General features: G+C 41.3%; 1 protein-coding gene across 4 annotated transcripts in view; it reads left to right on the plus strand.

Annotated features, from left to right (window-relative positions):
- Positions 1-15,674, plus strand: part of P4HA1 (prolyl 4-hydroxylase subunit alpha 1) — a 28,704-nt gene extending 13,030 nt beyond the window's left edge. Inside the window, exons 9-15 of one of the 4 annotated variants that reach the window (XM_083441394.1) lie at positions 526-596; positions 7,910-8,009; positions 9,131-9,184; positions 12,230-12,295; positions 13,102-13,170; positions 14,036-14,132; positions 14,599-15,674. In XM_083441394.1, the coding sequence (XP_083297520.1) occupies positions 526-596; positions 7,910-8,009; positions 9,131-9,184; positions 12,230-12,295; positions 13,102-13,170; positions 14,036-14,132; positions 14,599-14,669 (528 nt within the window). In that variant the 3' untranslated portion in view covers positions 14,670-15,674. Of the gene's footprint in view, positions 1-525; positions 597-1,818; positions 1,890-7,909; positions 8,010-9,130; positions 9,185-9,242; positions 9,301-12,229; positions 12,296-13,101; positions 13,171-14,035; positions 14,133-14,598 lie in introns of all 4 variants that reach the window. The other 3 variants (XM_083441396.1, XM_083441395.1, XM_083441397.1) reach the window with 3 other exon arrangements.
- The last annotated feature ends 2,330 nt before the right edge of the window (positions 15,675-18,004 follow it).

Here is an 18,004-nt window from a genome sequence, read left to right on the forward strand (position 1 = left end):
TTCAGTATACCTGATCCAACAAAAAACTTCATAAAGATGCATAACCTATAGCGCACATAGGTTGCTTGACTACAACTCCCATCATCCATGATCACTGGCCATGCTGGCTGCGGCTGATGAGACTTGGGAGTCCAGCAACATCTGGAGGACCACAGGTTCCCCATCCCTGTAGGTATGCCAAATACCTACAGTAAACTATCCTGTTTGGTCGTAATTGTACAAGCCAAGCTGATAAAGTACTGTAACCAAAGTAAAAAGCTGGGTATAAGGCTATTGGGAGTGCCCTGTTACTCCAAGCTAGTTGAAGGTGAGTCGTGTTCTTACACGTTACTAAAAGAGAAGTACCTGCTTGGTAATGGGTCTCCTCCATACAGCATTGTGCATGATGATATACTGTTGCTATACATAGCTATGAGAACCAACCTACTTTAGACTGTGCTCCATAATTGGGTTCTGAATGGTCGGATTGATGTGATGCGATAATATACATTGTAATGCAACTATTCTGATTGGTTCGCTTCACAGCTGAGGCGAGCCACCATTTCAAACCCCATAACAGGCGTTTTGGAGACTGCACATTACAGAATTAGCAAAAGGTAAGATTTCACTTGCCGTATATTCTTTCCCTTTAATGAGTGCCTCTGCGGTGCTCATTAGGGGAGAAAATGACCAGAAAACACAAGAGTTTGATTATTATTTTTCTGGTCCATTTCTTTGCTCTCTGCAGATATTGTAACAAACTGTTACTGCTGAGTTTCTCAGATTCTTCCTCTAACCAGAAGTTCTGTCCTTGTATGCCTATTTAGGATGTATTCCTAGTTTGCTCCAATCTGCCTCAGTGTTTTCTTGGGTAGAGATTTCAGTTTTTCCTTCTTCAATACAGAGCGCCATTATCTCCATCAAAGTCTTCCATGTCTTGGTTTTTAAAGGATAGCCTCCCACAGAACTGTCAAAGAGGCATGCAGAGTTATTAAGTTCACTAGTAAAATGAGCTCTCTGCTACCTGTCTGTGAAATTTATAGAAAAGTGATCTTGGCAAGACAGCTCTTCAGCTATTTGTATTTAGGGATATTGAAGCACTTCTGCAAATCTATCGCAACAGAGACTATCATTTTATCTTGCTTGATTGCTAATTCCAGTTTTGTTTTGCTAGAGCAAAACATTTATCGTGACACAATATTAATAGTAATTAATCGCAGCTTAATATTTATTTACACCTATCTCTTATGTAAAGCTCTTGTGCATGGCAGTGATCAGTTCCCCCTCTGTTTAGCTTTAGCTGCTCCCAGATCATTCACTGACCACTACAAAAAATTATGAATTACAATATTTAGACTCTGGGCAGTTCATGCAACAGTTAACTGAAATAACCCTATTGCAATACCTTGTGAGGTAGGTTAGATGGTGAATGGCCCAGGGTTGCTACAATGAGTTTAATGACATCTTTAAATATATATATCTCCTGAGTCTCGTGCAAAAGCTTTATCTTTTCTTACAAAGCAAAACTGAGGCAGCAATGCAAAACAATAAACTTCTGGGTACCGAGAAGTTCTCTGTGAAACTCTGCAAACAATTGGCTTGCATAAACTTTCCATTTGGAGGGAAAAAGTGAAAGGACAATCTAACCAAATTTACTGAACCAATTGAGATTAATTGGGGAGTAACGGTAGCAGCAGCTACTGTAATCCTTTTAAATGTTCTTGCTGATCTGAGCATTACATTCCATCCAGACCAATCGGAACCCTTCTAATTGCCTGTGGCTTGGCCCAGAAGAAGCTTGCTACTAGAGTAAGCCCCTTGTCCTTTCTCTTTTTGTAGCTGAGCCGAGCTACTGTGCATGACCCCCAGACTGGGAAACTGACCACAGCACATTACAGAGTCTCTAAGAGGTAAGGGGACGCTGGTATGTCGATAAGTTGCTACAGAAATTCTCTTTGCAGTGGCTTGTGTCAAACCTGGTGTGGGATTCTTTACCTCCTTCCCCCTTCAACTAATTGCTAACTAGATGAAAAGGATGGAGCCTTAAAATAGAACACTAACCTCTGTGGCTCTGGAAGTTTGGAAGGCTTAAAGGGGAAAATCCTCAAATTTAAATTCTGTGGGTAAAGAACCAGTCAAAGTTAAGGACTTCAGGAATGTCCTTGTTTCTCCCACGCTCAAATCAGTGAGTCTTAGGTTGCAATCCCATACATGCTTACCTGGAATAAATCCTGTTTTAAGCCAGTTTACTTCTGGGTAGACATGTATAGGATTGCTTTGTTAAACACTTCTGTATATGTCGCGATGCATGAACCTTACCTTCTTATCTGCATGATCCCACCAGAATTAACACTACATTGTTTTATTTTAGAAAGAATCCTTGTAAATGACATGCTATATAGCATCTGCTTGCTTTTACTTCTATGTCAGGATGCCTGTGTTAATCTTAAGCACTTTCTAGGAGGCACATGGTAAACAGGAAACACATTCTATGTTAATGGTAGCTTGAGATTCCTAGTTAGAATTCTATTTTTAAATAGTTAGTGTACTAAATATAGTAGTTGTCTTTTCCCATCCTTTTAAATGTGTATGATTAAAAGTTACTGTTTATGGCAAAAAAAACAATTCCTTACTGGCTTAAGGGGATATTTCAGTGTGGCGCTTATAAATACTGTTAATAGTTTGTAAATCATTCAGTTTCATGGGTTTCTCTTTTTATAAAAAAGTATGGCATAAGCAGCCTCAAAAATTATTTGCTATTATAATACGCCTGTCCACAAAAAAAGCCCAGGGAAAAAAATCTAGCTTTTACATCAAATGTGTGTAAATGTGTGTAAATCAGGATTTCTGCAATATGTCCAGTACCTCCTGAAAACATAACATGAGATTTTCAAGATGGGAGCTGGCATGCAAGAGCATGCTTGTGTCGTAAATTTCGTGGAGAAAGTGGTCTTGAGCTGTTTAATGGATCAATACTTGACCCTCATATACACCTGTTGCAAAACATGGGGAATAGTTATTCAGAGGAAATGAATGTCTCCTGTTAAGGTTGGGTCTATCCAACACTTTTGTATAAGAGCCAAGCAGAGTTTTAAAGCAAAGACCACTCATTAATGTTAAACGCCTTCTTGAAGCTTGCATCGTGTGTGTTGATTCGAGGAAAGAGAAGCTGCCTTGACCTTCAGGGATTTGTTACATTAAAAGCCACACTTCAGGAGCAGGCAAAAATGCAGACTGCTTTCCTTTAGTAATTAATTGTTACATCTGCTGTTTCATGTGTGTGGTTTTAGTAGTGATAAAGTGTAGGAACTAATGTGTGAGTTGTTAGGTATAATTTGTGCCTCTGTAACCTCCTTTTAGAGAGAGCTGTTCTTCTCCTGGTGGTTTAAATCACAGTAGAACCTATTGTGGACAATCAAAATATTTACGTCAACTGCAGTTAATATCCGCCAGTGGGCTGTGCATTCTGACTATCCAGTTTGAATCTGTTTTTACCTTGTGCAGTTCTGTGAAAAGTTTCACACACCAAGCAATATTAAGAAGACAGATTTTTTTTCAAAACCGAAATCTGTATTGGCGAAGGAGTAGGTTTTCGTTCCTGTCAAGGATATTAGTATTTTTTTAAAAAAAAAAACCAGCAAACTAGTAAAGCCACATTTACAGGGAACCCAAAAACTCTCTCGTGTATTTTTAATAGAAGTTTGCTTCCTCCTCCCAAACATTCCAAGCGCTCTTTCCTAGCTAACACATTTCTATATTAACGGCATGCCTCTGCTTATGACAGGACTACTGTTTGTGCTGAAGTACGTGGCAGGCTGCATGACGGTGGCATTTTGCCAGCAGTGGAAAGCAGCATTTAGAGCCAAGCCGTGTGTATGTAGTACAATAATATTTCGGCCAGTCTGACTTACAGGAAACTGCTGGTCGTGATGTATGCCTGTGAAATAGCCAATTACTCTACAGTATAGTTTCCTCTCTAGAAAGAAGGGGGGGAGACATCTTTAAAGGAATTTCTTTAGACCATGATGGTGGAGTCTCCACCAGACAAATGCATGTCTTTCAACATTACTTTTTAAAGTTTTAGGAACAGTCCTTCCTAGTAGTGCCATTTTTAAAAGCTTCAGTGAAAAGATGCTGAATCTTTAAGGAATGAAAGTAAATGTTGATGGAAGTGAAGGTACCTTTCTTGAGTATTAGTTTATTTCAAAAGGAGAGAACCACAGAAATATTGTTATGCCCACTAAATTTAACTTGTAGCAACATTCAACATGGAAAAGCTTTTGTGATGCTGTCAAGAGCAATAATAGCACATTGCAGTGTTCAGAGAGCACAATTTCCCTCACAAATGATACAGAGGCATTGCAGGATTATTTTAGCTTCCACATGACTGTGAGCTGAAATGAAAAGTGTTGACAAATGATCTTCCTGGGAAAGGAAATGGGAGGATATGCTTGTTCCTCTTGCAAGATAACGTCTCTCTCTCTCTCTGCCCCCCACTCCATTTCTGATGGATACGCAATTGATGGGTATATGTTGACTGAGCTGAAGTAGAAAAAAGGCATTGAAACAATTAAAAGTTGACATTTTTACGAATTAGGCTACAGGAGAAGGAGAAGGCTGAAACATTACAGCAGGCACAGTAATAGAGAAGCAGCATTGGAACCCCTTCTGCAAGTCCATTTGACTCCCAGAATGGTTCAAAAACCAAAGCGCGGCTTCTGATTGGCTGCAGGAGCTTCCTGCACTCAATCGGAAGCCGCGTCGGACATTCAGCTTCCAAAAAAACATTCTCAAACTGGAGCACTCACTTCCGGGTTTGTGCTGTTCGGGAGCCAAAATTTCCGAGTACCAAGAAGTTTGGGATCCAAGGTACGACTGTGCTGTGTTTATTTAGCTTCATCCATACTGAAAGAAAACTCAGGGTGTTCTACATTACAGCAGAATATAAGAATTAAAACACAATATAGAAGGAGCTGAACAACCTTATTCTGCCAAGCTTTCATTCAGAATCTAAAACGCGATTTAGAGTTTGCCTCATACCTAACAGCTCTCCATTCTGGCTGGGCCTGACAGAAGCTGAGACAACTTTCCCCAATCGAAAACCATGAAATAATGTATGCCGGCCAAGCCTGCCTACCCGGAAGAGTTCCAGAGCAGCTTTGTATAGTCACTGGAACAAGTAATAGGAGATGAGGTGTTCCATAAGAAATGCTGGGCTAGGCCACAGACGGCTTTGCAAGTAAAAACCAGCACCTTCAATTGAGTCCTGGAACAACTGGCTGCCACTACAATGGTGGCTTCATAATCGGGCAGAAGGGGAGAATCAAGCTTAGTGGCTGCAATGTGTGGAAGGAGGAAGATGCAGGAAGTTACTGTGGGGGCGGTTTGTGTGCAACCGGGTGGGGGGGAGTGTTGCACAAATGGAGGTAGGAGGAGACATGGACGTAAGGGTGAAGGTGAAAACAGGTACAAAGCTGGGCTACAGAGCAGAAAAGAGAAAGTAGCTGCATGGGGTGACAAGGGGAAGCCAGCAGGTTAATGTAGGGGTAATGAAGAGGGTTTATTAAGTGGTGCAAATACTAGTTTTTCATTGTAACTAACTTCGCTTGCTGTAATATGAATTTTCTTCTTTAGGAAATAAGTCTCGCTATGGGTAATGCTTTACGTGACATGACATTGCTTTTTGTTATAAGAAATATATTCTCTGTCTGTATTTCTTGTGCTTGCAATTGCTCTGTATGCTAACAGCCGTTCTGATAGTTTCCCCCCTAAACTTCCTTGCCTACTAACTTCAGACAAACATTCAGCTCTCCCTTCTCCGTACCCTTTGAGATTCTGTAACCTGTGTGGTGCCATATTTTACCGCTCTTGATTAGAGATTTGCTGTGATCCTTTTGAAAAGGAGGGTACTAAACAAACTCGAGCGGTAGTGAAAATACAGTTTCAAACTAGTATATACCGTATTTTTTCGCCCTATAGGACACACCTACCCATAGGACACACCTAGATTTTTGGGGTGTAAGTAAAGGGGGGGGAATCCCCTCCCCCAGCCCCCAGAACGGGTTCCAGAGCGATGCAGAAGCTGCGCGCAGCTTCGGCATCGCTTTGGGAGCTTGCGCGGCTGGGGGAGGGGGAAGCCTGCCGCCAGCCTCCAAACCAGGTCGGGAGACAGTGGGATGGCGCGCTGCGCCTCCCCGCTGTCCCCCGAGCTTGTGGGGCTGGCGGTGGGGCTCTCCAGGCATCAGCGAAAGCCTGCATTCGCCCCATAGGATGCACACACATTTCCCCTTCATTTTTGGAGGGGAAAAAGTGCATCCTATAGGGCGAAAAATACGGTATACATGATGTGTTTCTGCAAGGGATCTTTGACCATCGATGGTGCATAAAAATCACATTTGCTAATCGAACAACTAGCTTAATGATTACTGTTTGGTTTTTAAGGTGTACAAACCGTGAAACTAGGGTCTTTAATGTTGTCCAAGCTGCTAGAATATGTGGGGAGTAGACACCTTAACAGAAAATTCAGGTTTGAATAGAAAGAGGCAGAAGCTGAGTGGGCACTTTAAAAAAACCTGTGTGTGTCTGGTAGGGCAAAGAATTTTGGCAGGAAGAGAGCCAAACACTTAACAGCTTCTCCAGTTTCAGATAAGATTGTGCTATTCCTCTGCCCCCAGCCCTCAGCCCACATTTAAATGAGCGCTTATTCTGGACTCTCCTTTTTACTTGGGAGTAGTCCATGTACTTTACTGCTTCAAACAGTCCACCCCATCATTACAGTCCCTGGTAGGAATGGAAATAAGTTCTTGTGACTAATCTAGTCTTGATTCCAACTCTAGTCCATGAAAGCTTATTCCACAATAAAATGTGTTTGCCTGTAAAGGTACCACAAGACTCATTGTTGGTTTTCTGTTGCAAAAACATGGCTAGCCCTCTGGAAACTAGTCTCGTACAGTGAATTGTAACCTTGTACAATGGTCACAATCCTAAGCACCACTTATCGGCGATCCTGCTGCTAGCTCAGTAAAATGGTTTTCAGGATAATTAGTAATATATAAAGGAGAGCCCCACACCCCATGTGGAGCAAGGGGGGCAGGTGGAATTTTTGCTACACTTGGGGGTGAGAGTGGAAAGTAATCTTGTTAAGCCACCAGTTGCTTCTTAAAATACAGGTGGACAATACAGGGTTTAGTCCATTCACCCTTAGCTGTTTGTTGGACAGCTTTCTAGGGCAATTGTTTCTGCCAGCTCTTCAGTGCAGAGATGGGATTTCTGAGTGCAGTTCTGGCATGGAGAGGCTTCCTGTTTTTCGCATATATCAGCATCAACAGCTGAATCGGTGTACGGAGGGTTCAAGTATACACCATGATGTGTATGCATATATAAGAAAGCAAGAGAGAGCTTTTTTCACAGTCAGGCTCTCTGGTTTGACAGGAGAGAGAGTGGGTGGTATTTAAGTTTAACTAAGAGGAGACCCATTGATATCAGTGGACCTAACTTATTAACTAATGGACCTGTATTATTTTCAATGGGTTTATTATGCGAGTTAATTTCCACAGGTTTATTATGTGAACTGCAGTGTGTACCATTGCAGCATTTCCTTCGCAATCGTGGTGAATCAAAGAGGGTCTGTCATACATTGCAATACTGTGTATATCATTCTCTCCCAAGTGTTCTTTTGGGTCACAACTTACTTCACTTGATTGTGGCCAGCCAAAGGGGATTGCTTTGAAGAAATGCAGCAGAGCAGTAATATATGCCAATAGGGCTAAAGTTGTTCACTAAGTGGAGCTACTGAGATGTCGGCTATCACATTTAGTGTCGGCATTTGCCTGTAGGCATTTTTGCACAGTTAAAAAGTTGCTTCTTACTCGTCTTGAAAAGTGATGCTCTGATCATACCGGTCAGGAATAATATCTGTTTCCATGTTTAGTGCCTGGCTGTCTGGATACGAAAACCCTGTAGTAGCACGTATTAATGCAAGAATACAAGACCTTACAGGACTGGATGTTTCCACAGCAGAGGAGCTCCAGGTGAGCCGAGGAGATATTGAAAAACCCAAATGCCACCCCCAAACCCCACACTGCTTGAGTATTAAGAATCTTGCTGGCATCAACTCATCTCATACTGGTTTAAATACATATTCGAATATGTTGTTTGTGTGCGAGGGGGCAGTGTGACTCATGCAACTCTGTTTCACTCTAAAGTCATGGCTTTTCATTGAGGGGGGGAAATATTGAGCTCTTTTACCTGTGTTTGTGTGCAGAATGCAGTTAGCCACAATATTTAAGTGTATGGTGAAAAATTAAAAAATGCAAACTCCAGTTCAGTATTTCCTTGGGTGAGTTCAGTTGAGCAAAACAGGGAAAAGATATTTTTTTAAAAAAATGTTATATTAGGGAGCGAGCTACATTGTTGAAATACATTGTCTTAATACTTTGAAAATCATTTTGAAATGGAAAATGAAGTTGGTGAAGCTTCAGTAAGGGCAAATGAAAGGTAAAACCTCAGGCCGTTGCTTTATTTAGTTCCTTATTTGGGAGAGTAGACTCAAGTTGGTGGCACTACTAAAGAGGGCATAGTTCAGCCTTTATTGCTTTGTTAATTATTTGTACAGTAGAACTTCGGCTCCCAAATGCCTAGGGAGCTAGAATATTCAGGCTCCCAGATGATCAAAAACTGGAAGTGATTGTTCCAGTTTTCGAACGTTCTTTGGAAGCCAAACATCCGACGTGGCTTCCGATTAGCTGCAGGAAGCTCCTGCAGCCAATCGGAAGCCGTGCCTTGGTTCCCAAACCATCAAATGGACTCCTGGAACGGATCAAGTTCGGGAACCAAGGTTCCACTGTACTTACAACCTGTCCATCACCAGATGGCAGGGTGGCAGTGAGGTTGGGATGACCATGTGGTTGCAGTGGATGGGACCTGCCAGTCAGGTGTTCCTGATGGTGCATCTTCATAGCTCCAACCTTGCCACTGCCTTGCAGAATCGGTGCCAGTCCTGGGAGGGAAGCTGCGCCCCACCACACACATTGTTCCTGGGCTTGATTTTTATGACACTCCTTGTTAGCAAAGCATCAACGTACATATGAAGCAGATACTTCATCGCTCACCCTGGGTAGTTCATCGGTTGTTTGTGCTTCTTCTGCTCTAGGTTGCCAACTACGGCGTAGGAGGCCAGTACGAGCCTCATTTTGATTTTGGAAGGGTAAGTCTTTCTCTGTCCTGCCTTTGTGCTTTACATGCACTGTGTTTCTTTCTTCCAGGTAGCAAATTATGGAGTGGGAGGACAGTATGAGCCCCACTATGACTTTGCTCGGGCAAGTAAAGAGATGGGTGAAAAATGAAATAGTTTGAAGCCTAGGCCTTTCGGCCTGTGACACAAATGTTTAATTGAGTGTTTGTGTTACATTCAAGTCTTCTAATCCGTGTGAAATGATTAAAGTCCTCTAAACCACCATCTGAACAGCAGAGAATAACAAATATTACCACAATGTTAAAGTGAAGTGCTGTTAAGTGAATGAAGGGATTAAAGGGGGAAACTGCAGGAAATGGTGCCTGGTAAATTTAAGGTGATGGTATTAGACAAACCCCAAAGCTCTTATGTCATAGTGATATATCTGCAACCAACCATAGGGTGAAGGGCTTTTTAAAAAAAATCCAAATGGGTTTAGGCAGGCTTGGATATTTATGGGTTTCAGATCACTGAAACTGTTAACAGGTTTATACACCTGTTTTAAGTTGCTGCACAGAGGAACCAAGTAATCTTGAAGGGATAATATCTCTTAATGTTAGCTTATATTTACTTCTGGGTGGGCTGCCAGATTTATTTATTTTTTAATACTATCTTTTATTTTATATTGGGACAAGGCTGCAAGAAATAGGGCAACTGATCTCAAATGGTGGTTTACAGGGCATTTATGTGTTAAATAACACCGTCAATTAACATTTTTGTTTGAGCCCACCATACATTTATTAAAATTATTGCCTTAACATAAATCTTGATTTCCCCCCCCCCTAAAAAATTACATACAGTAAGGCTATATTGGCTTATATGTTGCATGTTGTTAATTGTTTTTTCTTCCCATGCATGCGTTTAGAAAACAAACTATCTTTGAAAGAATATCTTTGCTATGCAATCCTGTTCAGTAAATCTCACTTTATTAAATGGAGCTTCCTCCCAGATACATATGTCTAATAATGCACCCTTCCAGCATATTTGCAGAAGTAAAACCCATTGACTTAAATGGGTCTTACTCCCAAGTAAGTGTGTATAAGAGTGCCGCCTTAATATACTAAAATGGCATCCAATAGTATAATGTGTGGGAAACACTGGATTCTTCCCAAGCATGTACATGTGAAAGCAATTAGGGTTGAGCAGTGGGGGGAAAAATCCCTTCTAATTCTAGGGGTGAAAAGCACATTGTTTGCTTTGACATAAATCATTTAAATTGCCAAGTATATTTTAAACCTCTGGTTGTCTTGAGTTGCAGTTGGTGGTCAGCATACAATTTCTTGTTGCCTGGTTGTTCTGTGTGATTTTTAGACCAATTCCTCTAATCTGCAGATGTAGGAGAGAGCAATGGAAACTTGTTCTGCCTAAAAAGATTATGTGCCTTCAAAAGTCATGTTATTTTTCTAGATTGTGATGGCTATCTTCATGGGATTTCTGAGAGGTCCCCAAAGACCATGTTCCCCAGAACTTCATGTATTTATTTTTAAGAAGCATATTTACTTTGTATATGTCTGCAACCGCAGGTGGAAGACATCTTACACCAGGCGTAGGCAACCTTTGGCCCTCCAGATGTTTTGGACTACAGTTTCCATTATCCCTGACCACTGGTTCTGTTAGCTAGGGATCATGGGAGTTGTAGGTCAAAACATCTGGAGGGCCAAAGGTTGCCCCATGCCTGTATTACACTATTTACTATATTGCCCACTATACATTGGACCCAGGAGGCAATTTCTCACCTTACAGGAAAGATGTCTCTTCCCAGCAGAGAAGGTTCTTAGCGATGTAAATACAGTGTACCTCGGGTTAAGAATTTAATTTGTTCTGGAGGTCTGTTCTTAACCTGAAACTGTTCTTAACCTGAAGCACCACTTTAGCTAATGCGGCCTCCTGCTGCTGCTGCGCCGCCAGAGCACAATTTCTGTTCTCATCGTGAAGCATAGTTCTTAACCTGAGGTAATATTTCTGGGTTAGCAGAGTCTGTAACCTGAAGCGTATGTAACCCGAGGTACCACTGTACTTCAGTGACTCATAAAGTCACCCTTTTTCCTTTAGCGGCCAAAAAGATCAGAAAGAAGACCGTGGACAATATAGTGAACTGTAAGGGAGACACAGAGATCTAAATAGAGACCATTATTTGTGGCGCAACACCCCTTTTGCTTGTATTTTTTTTAATTCAGATTTGTTATGGCCAATGGCTATTACATTAAAGTTATTTGGATTGGATTGAATTTACGCTGCTTTTCATCCAAAAAGGCTCCCTAGCAGTTTACAGATCGTTTTTTAAAAAAAGATAAACCCTTGCCCTCAGGCTTACAACTAAAAAGTCATGACACACAACGAAAAACGAATGGGGAGGGAGGAGGAAACATGTAAGCTTAGCCATCCATCCTTAAAGTTACAGTTCTTATATTGATCAGCCGGGATCAGAACTGTTCAGATAGCCTGATAGAAGGGCTGCTTTCTAGGTGACAGTTGAGGGAGAGCAGCTGCATTCATAGCAGAACAAATGGAATAGCTCTTCTTCCCTTCGCTCTGCAGCCTAATGAAATTATACAACTGTCATTAGTGATATCTTAAGCATCAGCAATACATCAACAATAACTTACACAGTGTCCAAATCTCATTCCTGTTGGCTCATTCCATTCTCTCTCTCTGTTATCCATCACTGGAAGGAGTTAAGAGTTCTCAGTCACAGCATCAGAGAGATGCCATGTTGGGATAACCTAGTAAGTAAAGTCTAGCCAGGTCCCAGGACACCAGAAGCATACCTTATGCTTTAAGAACTTTGTATGCTGATAGTGTAAAACTCAAATGCTGAAATGACAGCTTATTTGAACCTTTAACTTCCGGGTGAAATGCTTGATAATTTTTCAGCTAACTACTACTAATTTTCCCTTACTTACATTGTGCATTCTAAAAATTAATATTTGTAAATGTCTACCCTAGCACTAACATTGTGTGTCATTGTTGGGTTTCGCTTGTACAGTAAGACCTTGTACTGCATGTTTTTCTATGCAGAAAGATGAGCCGGATGCCTTTAAAGAATTGGGTACAGGCAACAGAATCGCAACATGGTTATTCTATGTAAGTAAGATACTTATGGAGGCAAGATTCAGCCATGTCGCCAAAAGAGCTTCTCTCACGCAGTGAAAATTATGAAGAAATGTGTGGTTCTTTTTATAATTCTCCTGTTTGTGTTATGGCAGCATAGCCAGTAGCTTTGCATCAACACTCACTGTTTCCCATGTTGATGCTGCTTTCTAGGAGGTGGGGAAGGGAGGGATGAGAGTGACAGTGAGGTCAGCATGGTGCATTTTCCCTGCACCAACCTCACCTTTATCTCCCAGTATGCAGCAGTAATGTGGGGGCCATGGGAGGTCAGGCGAGCATCACTGGATTGCCTGCTGCTAGGGACCATAGTGCTTCAATTGTTTTGTTTTTAAAATGGAATACTACAGTGTACTACCTCTTGAGAATTGAAAGACAGGTCACAAACCTAAATGAATGAAATGTCTGTGTCTAGCTAGGTACCTTTGCCACAAATATCCTCTGTCTCTTAAGGCTTTTAATGCAATCTGTACCTGCCCAGGTACCATTCCAGCATCCGCAGCATATTCCCATAGATGATGGAGTTTCCTTTCATGTACAGGTTGGTGATTCCTGTACTAGAATGTAGTGCTGTGTGCTTCTAGTGGAGTACTTTAGATATCCATGTGGTACAGGCATACCCCTTTAAAAAAAATTCAATCTGCCTTATTGTTCAAAACGTCAATGGTGAAAAATATCCCTACAATGTGCTGCAGTGCCCTTGAGATCAGATCAGTAGTGAAATCTATGGGATTACTTTTTGGAGTGGCTAGCTTAATGCCTCACACCATTTATTTTGTCAGATGAGTGATGTGGCAGCAGGAGGAGCGACAGTATTTCCTGAAGTAGGAGCTAGCGTTTGGCCTAGAAAGGTAGGTGAAATACCTGTATATCATAGCCGACAGTCTCCATACTATTCCTTCCACTTAAAAGCCATCTATGCTGCATCATATAATGAAGCTGTGTGAAATGTTCTGAATGAGATTGGTACTTACGCATATCCTGGCTTAGAGATAAAGTATGCATTAGGCTCCCAGTACGTTTCCGAGCACAATTCAAAGTGTTGGTGCTGACCTTTAAAGCCCTAAATGGCCTCAGCCCAGTATACCTGAAGGAGCGTCTCCACCCCCATCGTTCTGCCTGGACACTGAGGTCCAGTGCTGAGGGCCTTCTGGTGGTTCCCTTGCTGAAAGAAGCCAAGTTACAGGCAGAGGGCCTTCTTGGTAGTGGCACCCACCCTGTGGAATGCCCTCCCACCAGATGTCAAAGAGAAAAACAACTACCAGACTTTTAGAAGTCATCTGAAGGCAGCCCTGTTTAGGGAAGCTTTTAATGTTTGGTATACTATTGTATTTTAATATTTTGTTGGAAGCCGCCCAGAGTGGCTGGGGAAACCAGGTCAGATGGGCGGGATATAAATAATAAATTATTATTGTTGTGTTGTTGTTGTTAAATTCTCCGATGCAAACTGAATTTTTTTTGATGCGAAACACCCTGTGCAGATTAATTCAAAATTTTACGGAAAACTTGCATCGCTGCCAGGGGCTCAATAGGTGATGTGTGAGCATAGCGCTGAGGAGCACTTAGAAATCGCAGGGGGAGTAATGATCAGTACATTTCCCACACTTTTGCTGTTGCCTGTGGTTCTGCCTGTTTTTAGCCTGCCTTAGCTTTTCATTTTCCAGAAGTTAAACTGAAGGCAGTTTAATGAGTCAACTCCGCTTTACATCTTCCCAGGGGACAGCTGTATTTTGGTACAATCTTTTTCCAAGTGGTGAAGGGGACTACAGCACAAGGCATGCTGCCTGTCCAGTATTAGTCGGAAACAAATGGGGTAAGTATGAAACCAGAGAATTTACGCAGACATCATAGCTGCCACATTTTGAACCATTTGCACATAGCCAAAAGATAAGAACAACAAAAATATCATTCTTAAATGAAATGTGAGAGCGATGGGGAGGGAGATGAAACTTAAGCAAGTCCAGTTTGCCAGCTACTGTATAATTCATTGTAGGTAGGTGGGGTTTTCCACTGCAAGTTCAGTATTGATCTTTTCAGATCAGTATTGCCAGGTACTAAATCACCTCACAGGGTTGATAGTAATGGTAAAAAATAAATAAATCTCATTGTTCAACAATAAATAGGAAGTAATTTGTCATACGATGTTTTTAGTTAGACTTTGGGAAGTTGCCATTCTGTTACCAGAGCAGTCTTTCACAAACTAATATGTATTCGCTGAGTTTAGCCAGGTGTGAGTAACTGTATGTAAATGTGCCTCTTCTCTCTTCCTTTTCCTGTAGTATCCAATAAGTGGATCCATGAACGTGGGCAAGAATTTCGAAGACCGTGTAGTTTATCAGAGTCGGACTGATCCAAACCTCTCCCTTTTCTCTTCCTTTTTGTGCAACTTCCTCCCACGTTTTCCTTGATTAACACTGATAGTTTTACACTAACACTCCCCTACAACTTTTGTCTCCAGTGCCAACCAGTTCTTCATCTCTGGACCTTCTTTTACATAAGGACAAATGTCTTTGCTAATATACCGTTTTAAATTTTTTATAGAGAGAGTGTAATTGATTTTGAATGTTTTGAGTTTCCATGGCCAAAATAACTTCTGCCAGAGATACTATAAACTACATTCTGCTGAGGGTAGAATGGATATGGACAGTCTGTCCTCAGACAATGACTTTGTTTGCTTGGAGGGTAAGATGCTATACATGTCTTCCACTTCTGTTCCTTGTTTTTAAGAATGCCTGACCATGGCTATAGAACTGTAGACAAGGGCTGTGAGCTGCATCCCATTGACATCTGTAGCAAAACTCCCCCACCGAATACAAAAGATCAAGGGCTGTGTCCATGAGCCTTAACTTTCTGGGTGACTTTTCCAGCATTGTGAAAGTTCAGACACAGAAAGTCTTCCTTTTTTATATTTAAAAAAATGCCTCTTGGATGAACCTGGCCGGTGATCCTAAAAAAAGTGAGCCAGCAGTTATGCACATAACTATATAGTTGCTCAAGCAGTTCTGTACTTTTTGCAACTTTCCAAGAACAGTTTTGTGGGAGGGACAGGACTTGCTTTCCAAGTATGAATCATCTTCTGAACCATATCACGATCCAGCTTCTTCCTTTTAAAAATCGATTGCTGCTTTTATCGTTTTGTAACTAGCGAAAAAACACTATGGATCCGTAGAGACAAGAACATGGTGGGCTTAAAACACAGCATTGTGCCTTAGTCTCGGAGTTTGATTTGTATAAAAACAATTTGTATGATGAGAAGACGCACACTTCCATTCCCAAAATGCCAAACTTTTCCCCCAGCCGAGGCGTTTTGTGACAAAGATGATATATTTATAATACTAAATCTTTTTGAAAGCTTTTTGTTTCGTGTACTTTGGTATGTTGTGGACCGTGAATGTGTTCTGTTTCCGTTTACTCGCCTTTTACCTAAACTAGGGCTGCGTTTACACAGGATGTTAATTTGAACTCTGCAGCATACACAGTTCTGAAGAGGTTAGTCATAGCGGTCTTCTTTATTCCTCTGAGTAAGGGTTTTCATTATTATAGGCTCTGATCAGAGCCTTTTAGCACGCCTGGTGTATCTTTGATGCTTGCTGTCAAATACAGCCAAAGTTGTGCCTGAACAAAGATGGATGATTTGGAATCCACTGTGTACACATTTACTCCTGGCAATAGTTGGATCAGTATTTTGGGACAGAAATGGCTGGTTCCTGTACAGAATCTCTTCTGACAAGGTAGGTAAGTGTTTCTGATGCAGCTGAACCTACTAATTGAAAGACCTTGCTTCAGCCTACAATTCCTGTGGTAGCAGTAAATGACATCTTGATTCTGTGGTGTCATAAACAGACGCTGGCTTTCCAAAATTGCTGCAAGCTGTGGAGAGACAGAGAGTATAAAAATGGTATGCTAAATCTGAAGCAAAGAGAGCCATTTAGTCCCATACTTTCACACTTTAATACTGGCCAGGTTTTGTGGTGAAGACAGACATACAGTGGTACCTTGGTTTTTGAACCTCTCTGTTGACGAAGGTTTTGGAACTTGAACACCATCAACCCAGAAGTAAATGCTGTTGTTTTCGAACACGCCTCAGAACTCGAACATGCCACACAGCTTCTCTACTGAGTTTTCCATATTGAGTTTTTGAACATTTTGGAACTCGAACGGTCTTCCAGAACAGATTAGGTTTGAAAACCGAGATACCGCTGTAATACAAAGAGAGAGCTCAAAGCTTGCACCTCAGTGATGGAGCAAGTCCTGCGAGCTTTACAGTCAAAATAACTGATGTGCATAATAGTGTGTCAAATGTTAGCTAGGAAAACCGTTTCCCTTATAATAAAAAAGCAAAAGCAAAGCTTGCTCTAGGAATTAGAGGAGGCGATGCTTTAGTGACAGGGTGCAGGGGCAAAGGAAAGATAACTAGCACGATGTACAGCTCACTTCTGCGACAAACATGCAAAACTAGTTTTATTAAGAACTCAACCCTGGAGAGCAGTGCAGCCATTTCTAAAATGGCCCCACTGCCTTAAAACGTTAACACCTGTCTTCACATTTTTCAGTGGAAGATTTTAAGTGCACAAGGGGTTTTGGGTTTGTTTGTTTTTAAACAAAAGTTAATTTTGCACCATAGCTCTTAGGTTCCTTTTTGTTTCATTGGGAAGGTATGCCTCTTCCATTGAAGTTCCTCTTTGTGCCTTCGGTGGAGCATAAGCACAAAGATCATTACAGGAATAATAAGGAACTTGAGTTAAAATGGGAGTCTACTTGAAACATAGTACAGTAGTAACTTGGGTTACAGACGCTTCAGGATACAGACGCTTCAGATTACAGACTCCACTAACCCAGAAATAGGACCTCGGGTTAAGAACTTTGCTTCAGGATGAGAACAGAAATCGTGTGGCAGTGGCACGGTGGCAGCAAGAGGCCCCATTAGCTAAAGTGATACCTCAGGTTAATAACAGTTTCAGGTTAAGAACGGACCTCCAGAACGAATTAAGTTCTTAACCTGAGGTACCACTGTACCATGCCACCTATTCAGAAATAGGTTTTTTATAATAATAATAATAATAATAATAATAATAATTAATAAATTTTATTTATACCCCGCCCTCAGGGTATAAATAAATGGGCTCAGGGCGGCTAACAACAATCAAAATAATCCAACATTCTAAAAACCTTTCATTATAAAAATGGATAGGCTCTGCAGCTTGCAGTTGAAAACAACAAGCCTTTGGAGTGAAGCTGTAACAGCAGACACAATCCAGAATGAAGAGAGCCCCAGTGTTGAAAACATGAAGCTGCTATGTACTAAGTCAGAAAACTTTGCCATTTGGAAACCTTGAATTGGAGATTACACACATTGCCTGGGTGAACTGTAATAACCTGAAGACGGAATCCACATATATGAGAATAATTTTAATTAGTTCGTTTAAAGTGTCATAGTAAAGGCCAGTCCTTTGATTATGTAAAGGCTGTAATTCCATGCCCATTTACTTTATGGTAACTCCCATTGAACTCTTGCCACTCGATTTGGATGTAACTCTAACTATAGCACAATGTTAATGTACATGAACCTCAGTTTCAAAAACTTCCTCCCCACCACCAAGACCACAGCACAGCCATAAGGAAGAGATGGCACACTTTCATGTTTGTTTTTATTTCTGTTTACAAGCGACTGCAGTTTACCATTTA

Source organism: Podarcis tiliguerta (assembly GCF_965153285.1).
Source record: "Podarcis tiliguerta genome assembly, chromosome: 5".
Classification (NCBI taxonomy): Eukaryota; Metazoa; Chordata; class Lepidosauria; order Squamata; family Lacertidae; genus Podarcis; species Podarcis tiliguerta.